At 39.1% G+C, this 21047-nt stretch overlaps 1 protein-coding gene across 1 annotated transcript in view; it reads right to left on the bottom strand.

Annotated features, from left to right (window-relative positions):
• The window catches only part of LRMDA (leucine rich melanocyte differentiation associated), a 957336-nt gene that overhangs the window by 436108 nt on the left and 500181 nt on the right, over positions 1–21047 (bottom strand). The window contains exon 3 of the mRNA XM_084634653.1: positions 1987–2120. Coding sequence (XP_084490779.1) covers positions 1987–2120 — 134 coding nt within the window. The remainder of the gene's footprint in view (positions 1–1986; positions 2121–21047) is intronic.

The following is a 21047-nucleotide window of genomic DNA, read 5'->3' as shown; positions in this document are numbered from 1 at the left end:
CGAAAAACCTCTCACCCATGTCTGAGCTACTGAAGTCCTCAAATCATGGTTTAATGTCCTTTTCCACAGTTCTACTGCATTCTGGCTTCCAACATCAGTGCAGTCCATTTTAAACTGATCCCCTATGGTACTCATTTCAGTATGCTATTAAATATCCATGGCCCCTTGCAAATAGCCAAGTCAAGGATGTACCAGTTGATGTGCTGCAGGAGGCTCACATGAACCCTCATTCTTCAAATGTGCCATCCAAACTGAAGAGAAGGTTATGGGAGGTCTCCTTCCTCTGTATACTGCCAAATCTTCCCTGCCTAAGAGCACCTATCTATAGAACTCAAAAATACTTCCAAAGAGCATTTTTTCCCCCTTCTCTGCAAGTTCAATGCCCTCCCCCCTGACTGTACTAACAAATTTTGTGTACGTCCTTTGTTAAATTACTGGCTGCATGCTGCAGGAATGTACACTGGTATATGTAATTCCTTATCCCATTGAACAGCTGAGTTTTGAGAGATACACCCAGAGAACTAACCTTCATAATTTAAAACCTGCATTTTAAAAAACTGCTTCATGGACCAAACCCTGCTCATCTTACTCGCAATTACTTTGAGGGACTGTTCACTGGACTAAGGCAAGCAGGATTTGGTGCTATATATTGAATATCATTGTAATTCTAACAGAACCTCTTTAAATCGCACTAATGCTATTTCCTTCTCTGATTCTGTTCATTTAGTCTTGATTCAGGAGAGTGTCCTCCACTTGGCAACAGGGAAATGCAGAACTACACAATCACTGATCTGGCAACCCACACTGTACACCCCATGCGGGGGGGAATGCTTCATCAGATTTTGTACCATGGATAGGATCAGCGAGAATTTTTTAGTTTGTGCTGTGTCATAGTGTGTTTAATCAAGGTTTTACTGTAAAAGCAAATAATAAAACAAAATAGTTGTCTATATCCAACCCTCAGGACCTTGCCATTAACCAGAAATCCAACCAAATTAAACTAGTACAGAGGTGATCTTTGGAACACAGAAGGCTGCAATGGCAAGTTATTCGGACCCCAAGATTACACCTAATTTTGCTCATATGTTTTCAATGTTTTAAATTTAAAAAGTCAAAGATAAATGTGTGCAGCTGTAATATTTGCAGCTACTTTTTATGCGCCACAATACAGGACTATAAATTGCTTTTCTGTTTGCATTTATTGTAATAAATGCCTGAGCAGCTTTGTCCTTATACTGCCATTACAAGGAAGGGGCCTCCATGGTCTATGCTTCAGGACTCTGCAGGCTTCATTTGACTTCAGGCCACAGTTTGATCACCCCTAACTTTGGTGACTATAGGCGTGTGCAAACACACACTAAAACATTGCTTCTAATAGCACTTCGCACATGCTTAAGTGCTTTGCTGGTTACCGATGGACTTAAGCACATTCTTAAATGTCGTACTGAATTGGACCCAGGTTTAGATTGCCTACATCTTTTGGGGTAGCTAATGGGAAAGTCATAAATTCAGTGACCGACTCAGAACTGTACATGCGCAACAGCTACCAAACTGTTCATATTGACCAACCGCATTACCAGATCACTACATCCAAGGAGTTTTTTTTGTTTTAAAAAGAGGTATCCAAAGTCTTAAAAGTTTATGCTGTTTCACTGCATGCTCTATTCCACTAGAGGTCAGCCTGCAACAAAACCCCAAGCAAACACAGGAGCTGCTGCATGCTGCCAGCATTGACATTATTTTCTCTCTCTACTTTATCTATTAAAAAAGATTCCTTCAGAGCCATAACTTAGATCTCACTCTAAAATGGAGCAACAGGAAGATATAATGGTGCATTTCATTTATGAATGACCTATAATAAATTACTGTGAAGTATTCCAGGTGCCAAGAGAGAGGCTGCTTTGTCTGCACATGAACTATATTTCACATACTTTAATTTGGCTGACACATAAAACTCATTTGACATTTTGCAGGTATTTCTTTGAAAGGATATTTGGTTCTTGTTGAGCGTTAAGGTATGGAGGTGAGGTAACCTGGGTAACCAAAGGTCATTTCCGAGGAGATTGTTGTCCAAGATCAACTCTTCCAGGCAACTGAATGTTTTTAGTCCTTCTAGTGACCTGCAAACGACAAAGACAACAGGAAAAATGATACTCCATTAAATCAGAGAGGCCATTATGAGCTGAAATAAATATTTTAACCTTCCCTTTCAAGAGAGGGAACAGTTTTGGTTTGGCCCTGTCAGGAGAGTGAATGACAAGAATTAGTGGCAAGGGGAATGCTGGCACGGCAACACATCCTTCACATGCTGGCAGGATGAAGGATGGGGGTCACTTAGTGAGTAGCCAGGATCCAAAACAAAGGGCTTCAGATACGGGGCCTGCAGGATGAATTTGTCAATGTCTTGTGCCTTCAGGCACCCAGCCTCGCCTGACCCTAACCTCCATTCCCAAGATAAATAACTCTGTCACAGTTCACCTTCATTCCCTGGACACAAATTTAAGTTATCATTCATCATTTCTGCCAAGAAATATCATACCCCAACAACAAAAATACATCCAACTTCAAGTATCGTTTCTTAGCAGTTACCTTACTGCAATCATAGGAAAAGCTGTGGGGATTTTTGTTCTTTTTTTTATTAACTACTTAATTTGCTACTGCTTGCATCTCTGAGACCAACATAAAATGCTTCATATTTGCAGAATTGCTCCAGACACAGAAGCCGTATGCTTTGATTTTAAAGCCTACTGCCCCAACCCCTGTAGAAAGCAGTTTTAAAAAGAAGAACTTTACAACATAAAAATGCAAATGCCAGGTATCTGTGAGAAACCACCACCCAGTTAGGAAAGTAGAGGAAGATATTGACGAACTAGCTTCCCTGCTCTGCTGAGGCACTTATTCCGAAGTTAACTCTTAATTTCAGAGGCTTGCACATTCCTAAAGGAGGGAGGTAAGGGGAGAAAAACCCACATTAATCAAGAGAGACAGCAGGTTATATGGAGCAAATGAACAGCCACACATTCACAGCTCATTCACCTACCAGACACCTAGAGAGATGCTGAGATTGCATGACTTGACAGCTGATCTACTATGCCGACCAGTGGGAAGATCATCTCTTGGCTGTTTTATAAAATGTGATGAATAAGGGAGATGCAGTCTACACTATTCATTTTCTAATGACATTTATACTAGGGGTATTTTCCCCCTTCCACTCCCCACCTCTTTCTTTGTTTCTTTGCACAAAGATCCATTAAAAAAAAAATAAGGCGAGCCTCTTAGAGAGAGATATGGAACATGTCACTAATGGAGGAAAATGCAGCAGTTAGGATGAAATGCGATTTTTTAATTGCGTGGATTAATTTAATGTCCACCAAGTCAACAAAAACCCAGATGCTGCTTCTGCAGATGCATCACTGCCTCCCCCATTGCCATTATGAAGCACAGTCAGAGGGTGCAAATTGAAAATTCTTATGTGGGAAGTCAAACCTGCAACCTTCAAACTAAAGTTTAAGGGCACTGTCTACTAGTTATAAATATTCAAAAGTAAAAACCAGCACTCAAGTACTTAAACAGCACCTTCAGTCTAAGGCTCTCACAGGACTTCAAACACTTACACTGCATTATCTGTGGGAAGTATAGTTAAGTATCATTAACCCCATTGTACTTATGGGCAATTGAGGTACACAGAGGTTAAGTGAATTTGCCCAAAGCAAGTCATTGGCCAGGTCTACACTATAACCTCTTGCTGGCATAGCTATGCCAGTCAGAGGTGTCATCTCTAGCCCACATAGCTGTGTCAGCAAAGGCCCCCAGTGTAGACGTACAGCTTATTTTATTTGTTTGGGGGGTTTAGTGGGGGAAGGAGCAGGGAGGTGGCTGGAATAAGCTATCCCAGCAAAAGCAGTTTTGTTAGCATAAACTGCATGCACACTAGGAGCATTTTTTTGGTATAGTGTACTGGCATAGCTATACCAGCAAAGCACTCCATACAGACCTGGCTTCTGCCAGGATCAGGATTAGAACCCAGAGCTGCCCCAATGCTTCTGCACAAGTACCGGTGAAAGAAAAGCAATCTAGAGGAGGTAGGAGCTAATTTATTATGCTGTTATGATTTTTAATTTGTTTATTTGACAAACCTAGTTTAGAAAATTCCCCTTAACACTCTTTACTATATAAATAGCTAATAGCGGAGTATAGCCAACCCTCACTTTTTAATATAAGGCTTCTGCTTGCCAAAAGGAGTTCAAAATAGACCACTTCTCTGTCAGCGCCACAGAGCCTTATGGGACGCTAATAGACCCTATGTGAATAAACATTGCTTGGGTTCTGGTCAGTGTCAGCATCAAATACACATTGTTCCTGAGTTATGTTATGCAAATATAATGCCTTTATCATGAGAATCAGCAAATGGTTGGCAACTGGCAAGGAGAAGAAAGCATACATCCAGCATTGCTGCAGGGGAGGCATAAAACAAAATGACAAGCCATGAAGTGGGACAAAGGCCCTGAAACACTAGAGGGAGTTGCCTATTGAAATGGCCTTTCTTTCTAAATCTTAGGCTGCGTACAATGGTACTAGCTTCATAGATGAGTAGAGAAAATTGTGTGTAAATCCCCTTACACCTGTCTGGTTTTGATAATTTTTGCCATGTAATGTTATTAACTGCTCAGTTAAAAAGGAGCTGTGTTACACAGGGGGTTGCTTATTAATTGTTGTTTTCATGTCATCAGCATGGTGTGCACTTGGTGATTTAATCAGCTAAATTCAGAGCCTAGGGACAGGGCAGGGATTGCTACAGTGCAGAGAGGGTGTAGACAATTAACATAAATCTACATTCGTATGTTATTTTGCTATTCACAGAATTATCAGCTTCCCCCGCTCCCATCCCCACTAAAGAATCAAAAAAGAACTTCATTTGAAAGTTGTTGAGGAAACAAGGAAGAAATTTTGTTTGCTATCATGAGTGATAACAGTTATCAAATCTATATAAAAGTGCAGGTGTATCCTCATCATAATATATTAGGGGAATGTCATCTAGTAGTTATATCCTGGGACTGAAAAGGATAAGCTCTAAGTATGATCTCCAGAGTCAATTTGCTGCTTGAACTTCAGCAAGTTACATAACTGCTGTGTGTCGTGGTTTGTCATCTGTGGAGTGGGGAGAAAACCTGCCTACGTGACACATGCGTATTGTGAGTCCGAACAGATTTTTGGAAAACGTTCTGAGGGCCCCAGGTGACAGGTGCCATAAAAGTACGACATAGAATATTACCCTTTCAATGGAGTGCTAGAAGGAACATATTATTGTATTCAAAATATTTTATTATTAACATACCCAAAAGTGAAGGGGTGAAAGAGACAGCAAAAGCAGCAATAATATCACTGTGAGAAGAATGGTAAAAAAACAAAACAACAACAACAACAACAAAACCTAGACACACAGAGAAAACTGGAGGAATTTTCTGAGAAACAGCAACATCTTAAAATGAAATCTTGGATGCTTCCTCATAGTTCATAGCAGGGGAGCAACTCCCGTCTTGGTCAATTAACAAACACCGCCTCACCACCACAATAGAACCAGGACATAAGGGGTAGTGGCAGCTAGCTCTTTTCCCTAGTTGGTTTAGAAAGCTAATAAGCATCACTGAATTGTATTGCAGGTTGCTTTTTCCCTGTTCTAATGACATGAAAGCTGCCCATTATCTCACCCACAGGTACCATCTCAGTTACCTCATTGCAGGGCTCACACTCCACTCCCAGAGGAGAGCAAGTGCTGCCAAGAGATTTCCATTGCAATTTCTGAAGTCACATCAAAATGACAAAACATCACAATGTATTCAGCTCTGCCTGATCTGTACAGAAAGAACTTTAAGTTTCCACTGTAATTAACCCTATCCTCGTTAAGATAATTATGATCAAGCTCCCTGTCACAGCTAATATCACAGCATCATTGCCTATGGCTCATGCTTTGCCCTCATTAGCTTACAAAAACAGTGCGCTAAACAGGCAACTGACTCCTTCTGCAAAATGACTTAAGATGTTCTGTAACCAGACAGTAAATAATCCTTTATAATACAAAGGTCTCAGCAACGTCCTTTATCCAAGTCCTTCAGCTAATCAGTCTGATTTCTCCCAGCTCGCTTTTCCATAATTCATTCATGATTTCCAGCAAAGTTTTAATCATAAAGGAATGTCATTGTAGAGATTTTTCTGTGCATAGGCACAGTAATTGTCGACTATGCTATTTTATCCAGTCCCTCTGGCTTGATGTGGAAACGGATTTGGTTACACTGAAACTAAATAGCAGCTCCTCTTATTGGTAATATTTGGCTGTGCATTCACAGGATTTTGAGAGAGAAAAAAGCAATGTTATCTCATCCAAGAATGACCAAACCTCCATATTATGCAGTTGTCCTTGTCCTGAAATAACAGTGTGCTCAGAAGTATATTTAAAAGAGAACATGCTGCCTTCTCTCTCTTAATAAGACAGCTGACTCGTTCCTAATTACTTTTTTTCTGGTCTAACAGGAAAAAGAGAGGGCAGTTAACCATATGTAAATGAGAGAGTTTGGCTTTTCCCTTGAAATTGATTTGGGCTCTGGTGACAACAGGTAGCCATTACCAGAAGTTAAAAACAGAGTTGTTAGGAGAGGAGAGTGTTTAAATCTCTCTCTCCTGGCCTTTCTAATTTCTTAGCAGATTAAAAAAAAAAAAAAAGCAGCAGCCCACAATGAGGCACTAATCATAATTTCAGTATTTAAATTAAAGAAAATAAGACTGATTTGCACTTCTATAGCATCAACTGTCCAAGGATCTTAAGGCATTTTACAAATGTTAATGTATTAAGCATCACAAAACTGCTTTGAGCAAGGAATCGCCATTACACAGAGGGTAAAACTAAGGGAGAGAGAGAGATTAAGGGACTAGCCCCAGTTGACACCCAACAATTCTCGAGGACAGAAGGGAACAGAACCCAGGTTTCCCAACTTCCAGTCCTGCACTTTAACTACCACCACCACAACAGAGATCCATAATATAAACGGAGACATTTGTAACTTGGTGTATCAAATTCACCTGGGGGGATTCAGCAGAACTTTCTCTGAGTTTCAGTTCCCCCTATTCTGACTCCACATTAAGTCTCACTTTCAGTTCCAATGAACCTGAAAACCTGAAGCAAAACTCAACCAAAACAATAAATCCATTCCCAGCACTTGTGCGACAAAAAGGGGTTTGCATTACACTTTTAGCTAGGTTTACAAAGCTGAGCTGAACTCCACATTCAAAACCGTACCACAAACCAGATGCGGCTGCCTGATTTTCAGGTTTTATTCTGGACTTTTTTCTCAACTACAAATACAATTTAAGAAAAATCCAACTAACAAAGATGCCTCTGGGTTCAGTTCTAACGCCAAGCATCTTCCCTTTCTTCATTCAAATCCCTCTTTAAATCACGTCAGTGTCAGCTAAGCTACAGTGTGTTGTTACAGACCCATTAATGATGAAAATTAAATCTACAAAATCTAAAAATAACCTCTCCCACTATAATTCATAGCAGCTTGTCTGTAGTTCACTCTCTCTCAAGCCAGGTTTGCACTTAAAATGTTTGGTAGTATAGTAATGGTGCCTAGGGGTGAGATTGATATTTTTAAAACTTTTGTATACCAGCAAAAGCCCTAGTGTAGATACAGTTATACTGGCAGAAGAGTGCTTTTGCTGGTATAGCTTATTTTATTTGAGGACATGGCATAAACTATATAGCCAATATAAACCATGTCTACACGAGAAGGGTTTACCTATATAGCTATCCTTGTATAGCTATACCAGCAAACCTTTTCTAGTGTAGGCCAGGCCTCAGTATAGACTGTAATCCCCAAAGAACAGGGGCCAGGTCCTTGTGGTCCATACACAGTGGTGGCACTTCAATAATAAATGCCATCTTCTCTCCAAGATCGCTGGGGCTGTTAGCACTGAGGTTGCTCCCTCAATCCCTGGAAGACTGCAGCATGCATCACTCCACTTGAGGCAGTACGGTATCTGGATGGCACTGTTTCCAGATTCCTCCCATTGGACCAAAACTGAAACAAGGCCTGTGATGAGTGGTGGAGAAAGGAAGAAGTGAAGGGGGAGGATGGGCAGTAACCACTAAATAGCCCTCCTCCGAAAGAGAGTCTTCATGGAATTAGATTTGCATATTACTTGCTTGTGATACTAACATACAAAAATCACAGGAAAAATTGGAATTGACCCTTCATCCGCAACTGGTTGCCCAATGTATCCAAGAAGCTGTTTCCCTTACGGCACACACTCTTAGACACACAATGAATGGATAATCTCACTTGCCTGCTTTGCTCAGACACTGCATCCAAGACTATGTGTGTACGCGTGTGACATTAGGTCCCACACATACAGCAATGGCAGGGCCCAACAAGACAAGTTAAGTAATAAAGCTGTAAAGATGCATCCGATGAAGTGAGCTGTAGCTCACGAAAGTTTATGCTCAAATAAATTGGCTAGTCTGTAAGGTGCCACAAGTACTCCTTTTCTTTTTGCGAATACAGACTAACACGGCTGTTACTCTGAAAGCTGTACAAGAATCAGTTGTTTTGCAGGCAGGGTTCCTGAAAACATGTTCTCTCTAGTTTACTTAGTTTTACAACCCCACATTTTGCTCTTAGAGGCTTAGAGTATGCAGTACTACCAATCCCAAGTGTCCAAAAATGATGATTCAGGCCTCCAAGAAATCAAGAATAGCTTAAAAATCATGAGATTAAAAAAAACCCAACTCTCTCTTCTGGTTTTTGAGCCCGTAGGTGCATTTGGGTCATGTTTTCAATCTTCTCTGTACAACCATAAAGACTAGAAGCTTACTTTTTCTTATAGAAAAAAGGAGATTTTCTTGCATCATCTCAGTCCTGGAGTTGCAGCTTTGAGTAAAACTCCAAATATTGTAAGATTCCCGATAAAACAAACCATTTGCAACATTTAGTTTGTAAGCTCTTTATGACAGGGACTGTCTTCAAAAGTGCATATTCAGCACCTAGTGCAGTGAGGCACCAATCCAGGTTAGAGCCTTCAAAAGCTAACACAATACAAATAATAAATAACCATTTCATCACTCAAAGTGAAACTGCTATTTCCATCAACATTTTCCTGCTTGGCAGTCAAATCTACATGAAATGACCATCTTTTCGTGCCTTTTACCTCCAACCACGAACTGTTGAACTGGAAGGATTTTTTTTAATGAATCTTTCAGTTTCAGATTTCTTTATATGCGTTTTACACAGGTCTCTTCAGGATGAAAAGCTCCATTCTTAACCCTCATTTTTTTTTAAATTGATTTATGACATACCCTTAGGATTATTTAAACACTGTGGGATTTCAATATATATTGCTATATTTTAAAATAATTTGAACAAAATGACAATCTAGAATATAATCTTCCCTGTGGAAGAGTATGAGAGGTCACATGACAGGGTGTATTGGCTATTTTTTATATAAATACACCCTGTTATGTATAATGAAAACAAACATAAAAAGTCATCTTAGTGGTCTAATGGGCAAATAAACAGTATGGAAGAAATTCTATTTTAAAACATGGCTTAAAATTACCCACTAGACAACAGACTACTGCACTCCATCATACTTTATCAAAGGCCATTTGTAACAAACAACTCAGGGGAAGTCACTGTGGACCACTGTGCGGATATCACAGCAGCAGCATTCCTAAGAATGGGGACCTTAATATCCTTCTCCTCAAACCCTTGAAATGATTTGGCAAGGAACAAGCAAAGTGGGGGAGATTGTTGGTTTGTTTGTTTTAGACCAATATACCTCATCTATCTCCTCCCCATTCCTAAAAAAGAACTTGATCATAACAAAACCAATATTTTCCAAATTCATTAAAAAAAAAAAGACATATACACCGCCATTTCCTAATTCTGTAAGAGCAACAAAGGGTACTGATTATAACTGGTAAAAGATCTATTCTACCTTTCAAAAACCACATATGTAAGATTTATAAATTAGTTATATAAAACAAACACCAACCGGACACAAGGGCTATGTTTCAACCCTGTTTGTAAAATCCTCTGACAACAGGGATGAAAATAGGGACAGCCAGAAGTGCAATGGTAGTGCCATCATGGAAGTTTTACTTGGAAGCATTTTGAATCATTCTATCACTCTAACTCAGAGAGTAACCTGACCCCTCCCCTTTTTGTACAGAAAAAGGGGAGTTGAAAACCCATGGAGAGAGAGTAAAGCCCATTTCAACTACTAGAGTATGGTGAGAAGGGGGAAAGAAAAGTAATTTTTCTCCTATCTTCCACAACAACCAAGGCTGAGGATTGACAAGCAAATTGACGCACTGCTCAGAGGGCAAAAGATAAATGTTTGATGAATTGGCCATTGCTGGAGGAGTGATGGGCTTCATATGTGCATAATGGACTAGCTGCCGTTCAATTCAGATTGCCTGCCAAGATAAGAAACCATAATGAATGGACGAAGCAGAGCCTCTACCATAAGAAAGTATAATCTGACTAGTTTTAATAAACTTAATAAAAAAGATGAAGCAGAGAGAGGCAAGGAGGACTGGCCTTTGTGACCAGCTGTGAGAGGTGAGAACAAATAATAGATGCTCAAGCTAGATAGGAGAAGAGAAGTGTTGCAGACGTATCATTTGAATCCCTCCCTTTCATTGTTAAGAAGTGTCTTTAGAACATCTAAACTAAACCACACGTGCAAAAACGGAACAAAGCATAATAATGTTCATTATGCACACTGTAAAAAGACTATTTTGCCACTTTCCACCCAACAGCTACACATATATTGTCTCTTTTTCACACACACACAATCTAAGGCTAGATCTACACTCTAAATGTTTGCTCATATAATAATGTTCGTTCAGGGTGTAATTCTTTACAACATTTTTATACTGGCCAAAAGCACTAGCGCAGGGGTTCTCAAACTCGGGGTCGGGACCTCTCAGGGAGGTCGCAAGGTTATTACATGGGGAGTCACAAACTGTCAGCCTCCACCCCAAACCCCGTTTTGCATCCAGCATTTTATAATGGTGTTAAATATATATAAAAAATGTGTTTTTAATTTATAAGGGGGGGGTCGCACTCAGAGGCTTGCTGTGTGAAAGGGGTCACCAGTACAAAAGTTTGAGAATCGCTGCCCTAGCGTAAACACAGTTATACCAATGCCCCTTTGCCTATATATCTTATTTCATTCAGATAACTGATATATCTATATCATCTACAGCACTCCTTTGCCAGGATAAGCTGCATCTCCACTACAGGTATTTGCTGGTAGACCTGTAACAGCAAACCCTTTCTAGTGTAGGCCTAAACTCTGCTGGGTCGCCAATGAAAGTTCTTTTGGTTCAGGCTTTGCCCTTTCAGGGCCCAGCTGGGGTCACAGGGGGCTTCCAAACCTACAGGAGACAGCCAGCAATTTCAATGCAAGAAGTGTTTTTAATTTATTTAGCATATCCATCAGCAGGCAACTTTCACTTCAATGCTGCCATATTGATCACAGTGAAATCTGATGTGATTTTATCAATGAGGGCCAACAGGAAACAACAACAGCTCTGTGTATCTTGAAAGCTTGTCTCTGTCACCAACAGAAGCTAGTGAAATAAAAAAGTTTCCTCATACACTGTCAGCCCAAAGCAATGTCCTTTTTCATAATTCAGGGATTATATGGGGTGATGAGCAATCTTGTTTATTCACTTAGGAAAGCAGAGTGCAGGTTACCTGAACAATCCCTCTCACTGGACACTCCAAAGTATTTGAGGCCAAAATTGCTCCAGGATTTACTGTCCTGCATATCTACTGCAGTGACACTTCGCCTTTGCAACAACAGCCACATTAGCAATGTGAAAAAGCGCTGGAGGGCTTCGTTTACTGTACATCTATTTGCAATATTGTTTTTATTCATCAATAACATAGTAGTCACTATGAAGAAAAATCAACATTCACCAAGATGGTGATGTCTGAGATAACACAGTATTTTCCTTACACTTGAATAGGAAATGATATCTCACATACTGTGGTGCAAATGTTTGTACTTACTGACATTTTAATGGTGACTGTTGTAAATGCACAGAGCCCTATTCACTTTTATTGCAAATCTTCCTTTATAGAATGAATAGCACTAGTACCAGCAGTAGAAACCTACTCTTAGAAGAGATCCTGCTGCAATTGAAGGCAACAGGAATTTACACTGACTTCAGCGGCAGCAGAATTCGGCCCAGGATCTGTCTTTACACTACATTTACAGGGGATGAGAATATACCTTGCTGTAAAATACAGTATTTGGCCACGCAGAAGAGGATTACAGAGGAAATCAATCTGACCAAGGGCAGCTAGAATGCACAACACAGAATAGTATGTTAGCGCCATCTTTGTCCTCTCCCGTTTTTACTTTTTCCTTTGATCATGAAAAATAAAGAAGGAAACATTAAATAGCCTCCTTTAATAAGTATTCAGATTGTCACATTTTAGCAGAAATGATTACATTAAGAGGTATGTCTAGTTTTCAGTACAAATGTTATATAACTGCAAAAGGAAAGTAACTCATTACTGAGCAGCTCAGAAAGGCACCCACGACTGAAGAAAATAAAGTTTTAGGACAAGAGGGTCTCTCCTCTCTCTCCCTCTGTATGTGAGTCAGAAAATGAGTGAGAGACAAAGACAGAGAGGTAAGGCTCAGGAGTGCTGGGTGAATTATAGACTGCCTCTCAAGATTCACAGCTCTTCGTAGTGGGAGGTTAATATTCTCACATGTCATTAGGTCTGCTGGCTCTACTGATGGCTCATTGAATCAGGCAGCAAATTATTTCCTCATGCTGCAGAGGACACCACACTTCAAAGAGAAGGAGCCAGGGTCAAGACGGCTCTCCAGTTCGATTAATGAGTTGGGATCAGCAGAGGTTGCCTGTAGGTAAGAATGTGACTGAAGCTTTTGACAAAGCTGACTTTTTGAACAGGACTTGACCCACGCCCCTTGCCCCCCTCACCACCAAATTTTATTTCCAACCATTGCCTCTGACTGACCTGCTCAAGCCTGTTGGGATAGTTTTGACCTCCTCAGTCTTTGTTACCAGACACAGGAGCTGTCTGCCTATATTTGATGTGTCTCTCTCTAAAGGCCACATCATCTTATCTGAGTCTCATCAGAATACTTCAGATCTGCACGGCAGCAAAAGAATACGATTCAAGAGGAATCATTTCAAATTTTTAATTTTCTTATCAAATTTGTTTGGAGGGTGGAAATCACTCAAACAGCAGCTTTCGGTATCATAATGGAAGACTGATTTCTAAATGCCGTTAAAAGCAGACAATAAAAACACAAAGATTGTTAAAAGCATACAGCTTACATATTAAAATGATGGAAAAGCAGAAAATATACGCTCCTGTCTGCATGGATTTGCTGACTAAGAATATTCTCAGCAAATAATGTATTATATCAAATATTTCTGTACAAAGTTTTTATTTTTATTGCCTTAGTAGCAAGAGATAAGAGACAATTAAAACTTAACAGCCACTATATTCATCTCTTTCTAAAAGCTGAACTATATTCTCAGTTTGATAGGTCCCAGAAATATTTTAATGCATATTTAAATAGATCTAATGAACTACTAAAGTGAGCTTCATCACACTAATGCAATGTTTCTGATCAGGTCTACCTACACTTCACACTTTCTCCAACAAGAATGAATAACTTCATCAGCATGCAAACTGTTGCACTAGTAAGCTGCTGTAGCTCACGAAAGCTTATGCTCAAATAAATTTGTTAGTCTCTAAGGTGCCACAAGTCCTCCTTTTCTGTTACTGTTACTGTTACAGTTACTGTTTATTGAACATAGGGTTTTACCAATTAGACATTGATCGAGTCATTCACTCAACTTGTGAGTTTATTAGAAGAAAAGGTATTTTTAAAAAGGGTACGAGTGCAAGAAACTTCACCGTCCTTATATTAATGTTTCCTGACTGACCATCTATATTGCCCTGCAATAAATATATATATATTTAAAGAGACAACACTTTAAATTTAATTTCTGATTTGCCCTTCACTCACATTTTGAAAGATATTTTTAAAACAATTTTGAAATGAAACTGACATCATTCCAAGGGCCTGGTATACCAGTAAACATTGGTTATAATGAGTTCATAATGTGTACAAAAATTTAAGCTAAAAGATCAGTCCAGGGGTCTGGGATTTGCTTAAGCTTTTCAGGACTGTGTCTTTTTTTTTTTTTTTCTTAACACTGAGGCCAAGAGTTTCAAAAGCATGTGCCTGAAGTCAGGCTCTTAAGTCTTAGACATGTACAGTGTTGAGCACTGTGCAGAGTGCACTGACTTCAACAGAAGCACTTTTGAAAATCTGGCCACTTATTTAGGAACTGAATTTTGGGCACACTTTCAAAAATTTTGGCATAATCTCAGTTTCTTAACAGATCCATTTTTTTGTTGTATAAACATACTGTTATATTTGCTTTGCAATTTTATTCTCCTTTTGCCCTTCTCCTTCCCACATCTTTCTCGGAGTTCAAAAGCATATTATTATTATTATCATCATCCTTATCATCCTTGTTACAGATTTCCTTATTGTAATGGGTTTTTTAGCCAGAAAAGCTAGTAAACAGATGACTAGGTCTATGGAACAGGAATTAGGATGGGAGTGACCTCTATATAACTGAACCAGCTTGTAAAAGTGATTAGAATTCTTCCAAAAAAGATATCTACCTGCTTAAAAGCATGTCTTTCACATATGTGTATCATTCTAAAATGTACATATACAAGCAATGGACCAAATTTTCCTGTTCTTTACATCAATACCATGGTAACAGTGTAAAAATGGCAACACATGAATAACTTTACTCCCATTAGGATGGATCCCGCAAATCTGTATATGTGTAAGCTCAATAGGACGACTCAGTATGTATAAAGTTAAGTCTTCGAATCCTGAAAGTCCTTGAGAGGCACCATCAACGCTGCCTTTGTAAGATTCTGAAGATAAAATGGGAAGACAGGCACACCAATATTAGCGTCCTGGAAGAGACAAAGACCACCAGTATCGACGCAATGATCATCCATCAGCAATTCCACTGTACTGGTCATGTTGTCCAGATGCAAGACCATCGCCTCCCAAAACAGGTCCTGTTCTCTCAGCTGAAAGAAGGATACCATAACGTGGGTGGACAACAGAAGCGTTATAAGGACTTACTGAAGAACAACCTAAAAAAGTGTAATATTGACATTTGACACTTGGGAGACACTTGCCCAGGATCGCTTAAAATGGAGTGAAGTCCTATGTGATGGTCCCCTGCATTTTGAACTTGCTCGCCGACAAGCTGAAGAGGACAAGAGGCGCAGAAGGAAGGAGAGACTGGATTCCAATCATGGTCAACAGCCTCCTGCTGAGTCTGAAAACATCTTCCCTCATTGCAGTAGAACTTGTGGTTCAAGGATTGGCCTTATTAGCCACCTGAGGACCCATAACTCCCATGGAAGATGATCATACTTGGTAACGAGTGATCACCCATCATAAAGTTAAGTACACGAGTAAGTCTTTGCAGGATAAGGGCCTTAGATTATATAGTTTTATCCTCTATTCAGTGGCAAGTGGTTGTCTTGATAATTTTTTTCATTTTACTTCTACTAATTTCTTCCATTTTACACTCATTCACAATTAAGTAACAAAATTTCCAACCGAAAAAAGGAATTACATTACCTCCATCAAGTAATTTAAAAAAATTCCCTAAACAAAGTTTTTTTTAATGCTTATCCTCATTTAAACCTCTTTCTTCCCCTTTTAATTTGAATATTTTTCTATTGTTCATATATCGCAAAAAAATATTACCTCATTGCTTCAGTGTCAGAAGCAGCAAGTGCTTAATAGTGAGTACAGTTAGTCAAAATAAAATTCTAGAATGAAGCCCCCAGAATGGCACAAAGTGTCACTCTCTGCCATGTGAATCACTGAAGTTTCCCAGGAACATACATGATTGACAACAGATGTGTCTCCTCTAGTTCCGACGCCATTTGAAAGGAATAAGCACATCACAGAGAATGTTAGATGCTGTCCTCTTGACAGCATGTTAACATTCCATTATTAATCAGCAGTATATTTAAAATTGGACTGGACAAAACACTGGAGAAAAAAACCCTGTAGCAAACAATCCTACAGTGGAGGAAGGATAGATTAGAGGATCTAATTTGTTTGTTTCTTAATCACTAATTGATATGATTTGGCCAACGCCTACGCATGAATGCCTACGCATATGGTATATAGCAGGAATACACCATCTATGTGGTTCTTTGAACATACCAACCACAATTCTATTGATTATACTCTACTAGATGCACCTTTAAAAGACATGCCACTCTACATGCTTTTTGTAATAGGGAAGGGGAGGAGGAGAAAGTAGAAATAAGCACAGGTGTCATGAACACAATACCAGTTGTTATTCCACTACATGTATTTACATGCATCACCAAAACAACAAAATGAAACATCGCTCCATCATTATTTAAGTAAACACCTTCATTTCCACTTTAAAATTGTGGAAAATTGTGGGGCCAGATCTTGCAAGATGAATAGTCTCTAATGCCTGTGACAGTCACTTGCAGGAGCAGGGCTGTGTGGTGGATCAACAAGGCGATCTAGTGTTACTCCTCTGCACCACAATGTAAAAAGTTTCAGGTTGTAATTGAGCCATCACTTTCCATGTCTAAGGAAGGTGATGGATGACTGATGTAGTATGATCCCTCATATCATGAAAGGGAAAATCCCTTTCACAGTTTAGGAAAAAGTACTGAAGAAGGTATAGATCCCTATATATTGTGTGATGAAATTCAGCTTTCTGAACTTGTGGTCCAGTATTCATTAAGTCTCACCTCCCATCACAAAAAGTACAGGGCCTCATAAGAGACCAGAAGTGCCCAAAGGAGAAACAATAAACCAAGGAGTATTAGATTCAGAACAGAATGAGATTTTCAACAAGGTCAGAATAATGACAATCAGAATATACACACTGAAAAACATGGAGGGCAGGGGTGAACAACAGGAAATAGGTTAATTCAGGATGATGCTAAGTCATTGTAAACTATAGCAACTACTGTTAATGGAATTTTGTATACATTTAAATTTAAGAGACTTACCTTTCAGACATCAATTAACTGAACTTCTCTTTAGTTAGGTACCTAATTCAAAGTAGTTTACTTCAAGCCATGTTTGTCATGTTCATTCAATTATGTAAATGTCTAAAATAATGACCTTGACTGTGTTACCATTTTCCCCAGGTTTTCAAACTGATTACCTCCGCACACAAAGAGGTGACTGGCTACCTATCATCTTGGAACCCTTTCAGAGTGTAAATAACCAGTTGTCTCTGGTGCAAAACAACAACAGCCAAAGCTCCTCCCCACTTCTTCCCCCCCAGCTTTTGACTAACTGGTAGAGAACATATGAGTGCATGTATTGAATTATAAACCAACTGGGACATCAGTTCAAGACTTCCCCCCCTTCAGCTGGTGAAATTTTTAGCTCATGCTATAAGAAGGTGCCTGAGGATTCCAAGACATGAAATTCCCCCATCTGGTGAGTGGGTTGCAGTGGCTTATTCTGAGAACGCACTGGCCCTGAGCTCACATTGCGTACACAGAGGAAGTTTGTTCCTGGGGCAATCATATTTCTGGACTGCACGCACTGCAGGTCTCACTCATCATGTTACCAAATTCTTCAGTAACTGTCACAGTGAATGATCAATGAGACTCAATAGATGTCTACAACATAGGTGCCCCAATGGCCTATATTAAACCACTCCCCCTTCCACAGACCACATCAAAGCACTTTTGCTGTCTCATGGCCTTTTATACAGTCATTTTGGACCTTGCTATAAAATTTGGTAATAAAGGTTTGGGTTTAAAACATTAAAAGAAATAAATGGAGAAGCATTTTATAGTTGAAAACTTCATCTTGTCATTACTGAAGGGTAAAAAAAAACCTTAATTTTTGTTAAAATTAAAGCAAAAATTAAATCATCTTATTATGTAATTGGAACTAGGCTTCAGGCGTTAGCAGTAAAGAAGGGATTAAGGCCTCAACCACCTGGGTTGTCATTCTCCTGGGCCCCATTACCACCCCCTTATTCGTTTTTATAGCCAACAGATTAAAATGCAAGCGCCGCAATCTTTGATCTTTCACTTGCTGACACAAATCCTTTCAAGCCTCCAACGTTTTCTGCTGAGGTAATTAGTACTAATTAAAAGGTTTCCAACAGCCTTTGCTCTAGTTTTTTTCCTCTCCAAAGAAATTGCTTTTACAAGTGCCTTCCATCTTTGAAATGTATGCATCGCTCACTTTCTTCTTTATCTGACTCGGAGAGATCAAGTGGATTAGTGACTCCATTATTCCCCGAGACAAAGCCAAACAACAGGTTTTTACTATCTCTCTGACCTGTTGAGGTACAGGGCGTATATTCAGAAACAAGTGCCTCTGCTTGTATTCCGAAGACAGTCCAATTACGCACTAAAAAGACACAATGCAGGGTTTCTTCATTTAAGAATGGACATCATTTAATGAGGCAGTGTTCTCTCAGAAGTGACAGAGGCAACTGCTTCACTAATCAAACTGACAAGTTGTAGAACTAATAATATGGTCCTATTTGTTTGCATTCTTTTTGTGTGTTTGTGTGTCTGAGAAGGTACAGACTTCTTTTCTGATAAAATTTTCAACTTTGCTATTGACTCATATTTGCAACTGAGTTAAAAAAAGGTGAAGAAATCTCCTTGAAGGTAATTCAAAGGATACGAAAGCCCTCTCTGCAAAAGTTTCTGACACTGTAATTAAGCACCATGCACTATTATAAGGTAGATTGATAGCTGACTAAAATATTACTGTGAACAAAACAGTGTTTTATGGGGTGTCTGGAGTATTATTGAAGACCCAACTTTAAAAAATAAAAAGCTGTAACAAAAAGAAACAATACTTTGCATTGAGAAAGGTTTATGTTTTGAACTTATAGGTTTTCAAATGATTGCTCCATCGACACGGACCCTATACGGATCATTTTTCTTTATGAAAACCTGGAAGCTTTGTGCCTGCTGTGATAAAAATAAATTACACTTCATGCAGCAAAAGTGCTATTCAGAAAAGAGGACAGTTCTCTAGCTCTTAAAGTCCTCACTTCCTACTGAAAAATGACAGCAGCTCTCTCTCATGCTGTAGTATCTCTGGCACAATAGATCAGGAATCACACACACAGCCAACAAGAGGCTATCTAACTTATCATTATAGGCACAGGAGTCTATTCTCCTCTTGTGATGCCAGCGCAAAACTCCTGCTGGCACTAATCGGAGTTGCCTGTGCATATCAAGAAGAGAAACGAACCCAGAGAGTATAACAGAATTTCTAACCTGAAGTTAGAAAGTTTTTGAATTAACAGTAGAGGAAAGTCAATCAATATCTTCCTCATCCTTTCTATTCTTTTACTTTCCTTCCAACAACTATTTGACTACAGTAGCAATTTCTTTATATTTAAAAGCACTACCAACTTTATTCACCTAAGCCATATTACACCACTGTGAAGTACCGTAAGTTTCATCAGACACATTTTGGCCATATGGAAAGAACCAAGCATAAAATATTAACTAGTATCCTTGTTCCCTAATTTAACCACGAGACCATTCTCCTCTATTATGCATGCACACGAAACAAACCTTCTAAAGCTAGGTTAAGCCTTTCATATGTGCAAGCTCACAGGGAGGAGCAAAAGGATACTTCATAACACAACCCTTTCAAATAATTCTCTTGTCCCAATGATTTGTATTAAATGTACACTGCTAGATGAGGCAACAAAACCCAAGCAATGGACTCAGAAAACCTCTATACAAATAGGCCTAATATAGTTAATCTCCTCAACTTGCAACGAGTAAAAGAAATAAAAGTTGGGCATTGTTGCATTAGTTTGGGCTGCCCTGTGGGAACAATTTATAGAGTAGAATTTTAATATGTAAGAAGGTGGAACCTTAGGTACATTGTGGAAGTAAACGTGAAAGAGGACAGGTCCTTGCTATCTACTGGAATTGTGTTTGGCATCCCTGTTGCAGAGGTGACAGTAAACTGATTTGATATACAGTAGAACCTCAGAGTTATGAACATCTCAGGAATGGAGGTTGCTTGTAACTCCAAACAGAACATTATGGTTGTTCTTTCAAAAGTTTACAACTGAACATTGGCTTAATACAGCTTTGAAACTTTATTATGCAGAAGAAAAATGTTGCTTTTAACCATCTAATTTAAATTAAACAAGCATAGAAACAGTTTCCTTAGCTTGTCAATTTTTTTTTAAACTTTCCCTTTACATTTTTAATAGTTTATGTTGAGCACTATATACTATACTGTATTTGTTTGGGGTTGTTGGTTTTTTTTGGGGGGGGGGTCTCTGCTGTTGCCTGATTGTGTACTGCCAGTTCCAAATGAGGTGTGTTTGTAACTCTAGTGTTCATAATTCTGAGGCTCTACTGTAAATAATATTGTGAACGATTATTTTAGGATTTTATTCGGTCACCCAACCACCATAGTATCTGAATATTTTCCATGTAAAATCAATACCAGTGGCTAAGTTCCTACTGAATTTCAAAGAGTCTCTGGCACATCTCCCTTTATGGAGCCAGAACTGTCCTTGGGGTAGGGTTTGGGAATAAAAGGGGTTTTTGAATTGTGAAATCCTGACCTCCGTGTCCATGACAACACCAAGTGTTCAAAAATCATGAGACTGACATAAAAATTATGAGAATTTCAAAGTAATATCTTTGGGATTCTTTTTATTTGTCTTATGTTTGAGTCTTTATAGGTTCACATTTGCAAGTTTTTCTGCACAATTATCGGACTAGAAAATCCCCCCCCTTTTTTTTTAAAAGGAAAATGACAGCTGAGATTCTCACATGATCAAATGAATCTAAGCGCTTAGGGCTCTAAGAAAAGCACCAAATATTACATAACTCAATATGACATGAGTTGACAACATTGTGTAA

The sequence above is a fragment of the Lepidochelys olivacea genome, assembly GCF_965140295.1.
Source record: "Lepidochelys olivacea isolate rLepOli2 genome assembly, chromosome: 7".
Classification (NCBI taxonomy): Eukaryota; Metazoa; Chordata; order Testudines; family Cheloniidae; genus Lepidochelys; species Lepidochelys olivacea.
The sequence above is the reverse complement of the archived record's forward strand: the minus strand, read 5'-3'. Positions and strand labels throughout refer to the sequence as shown.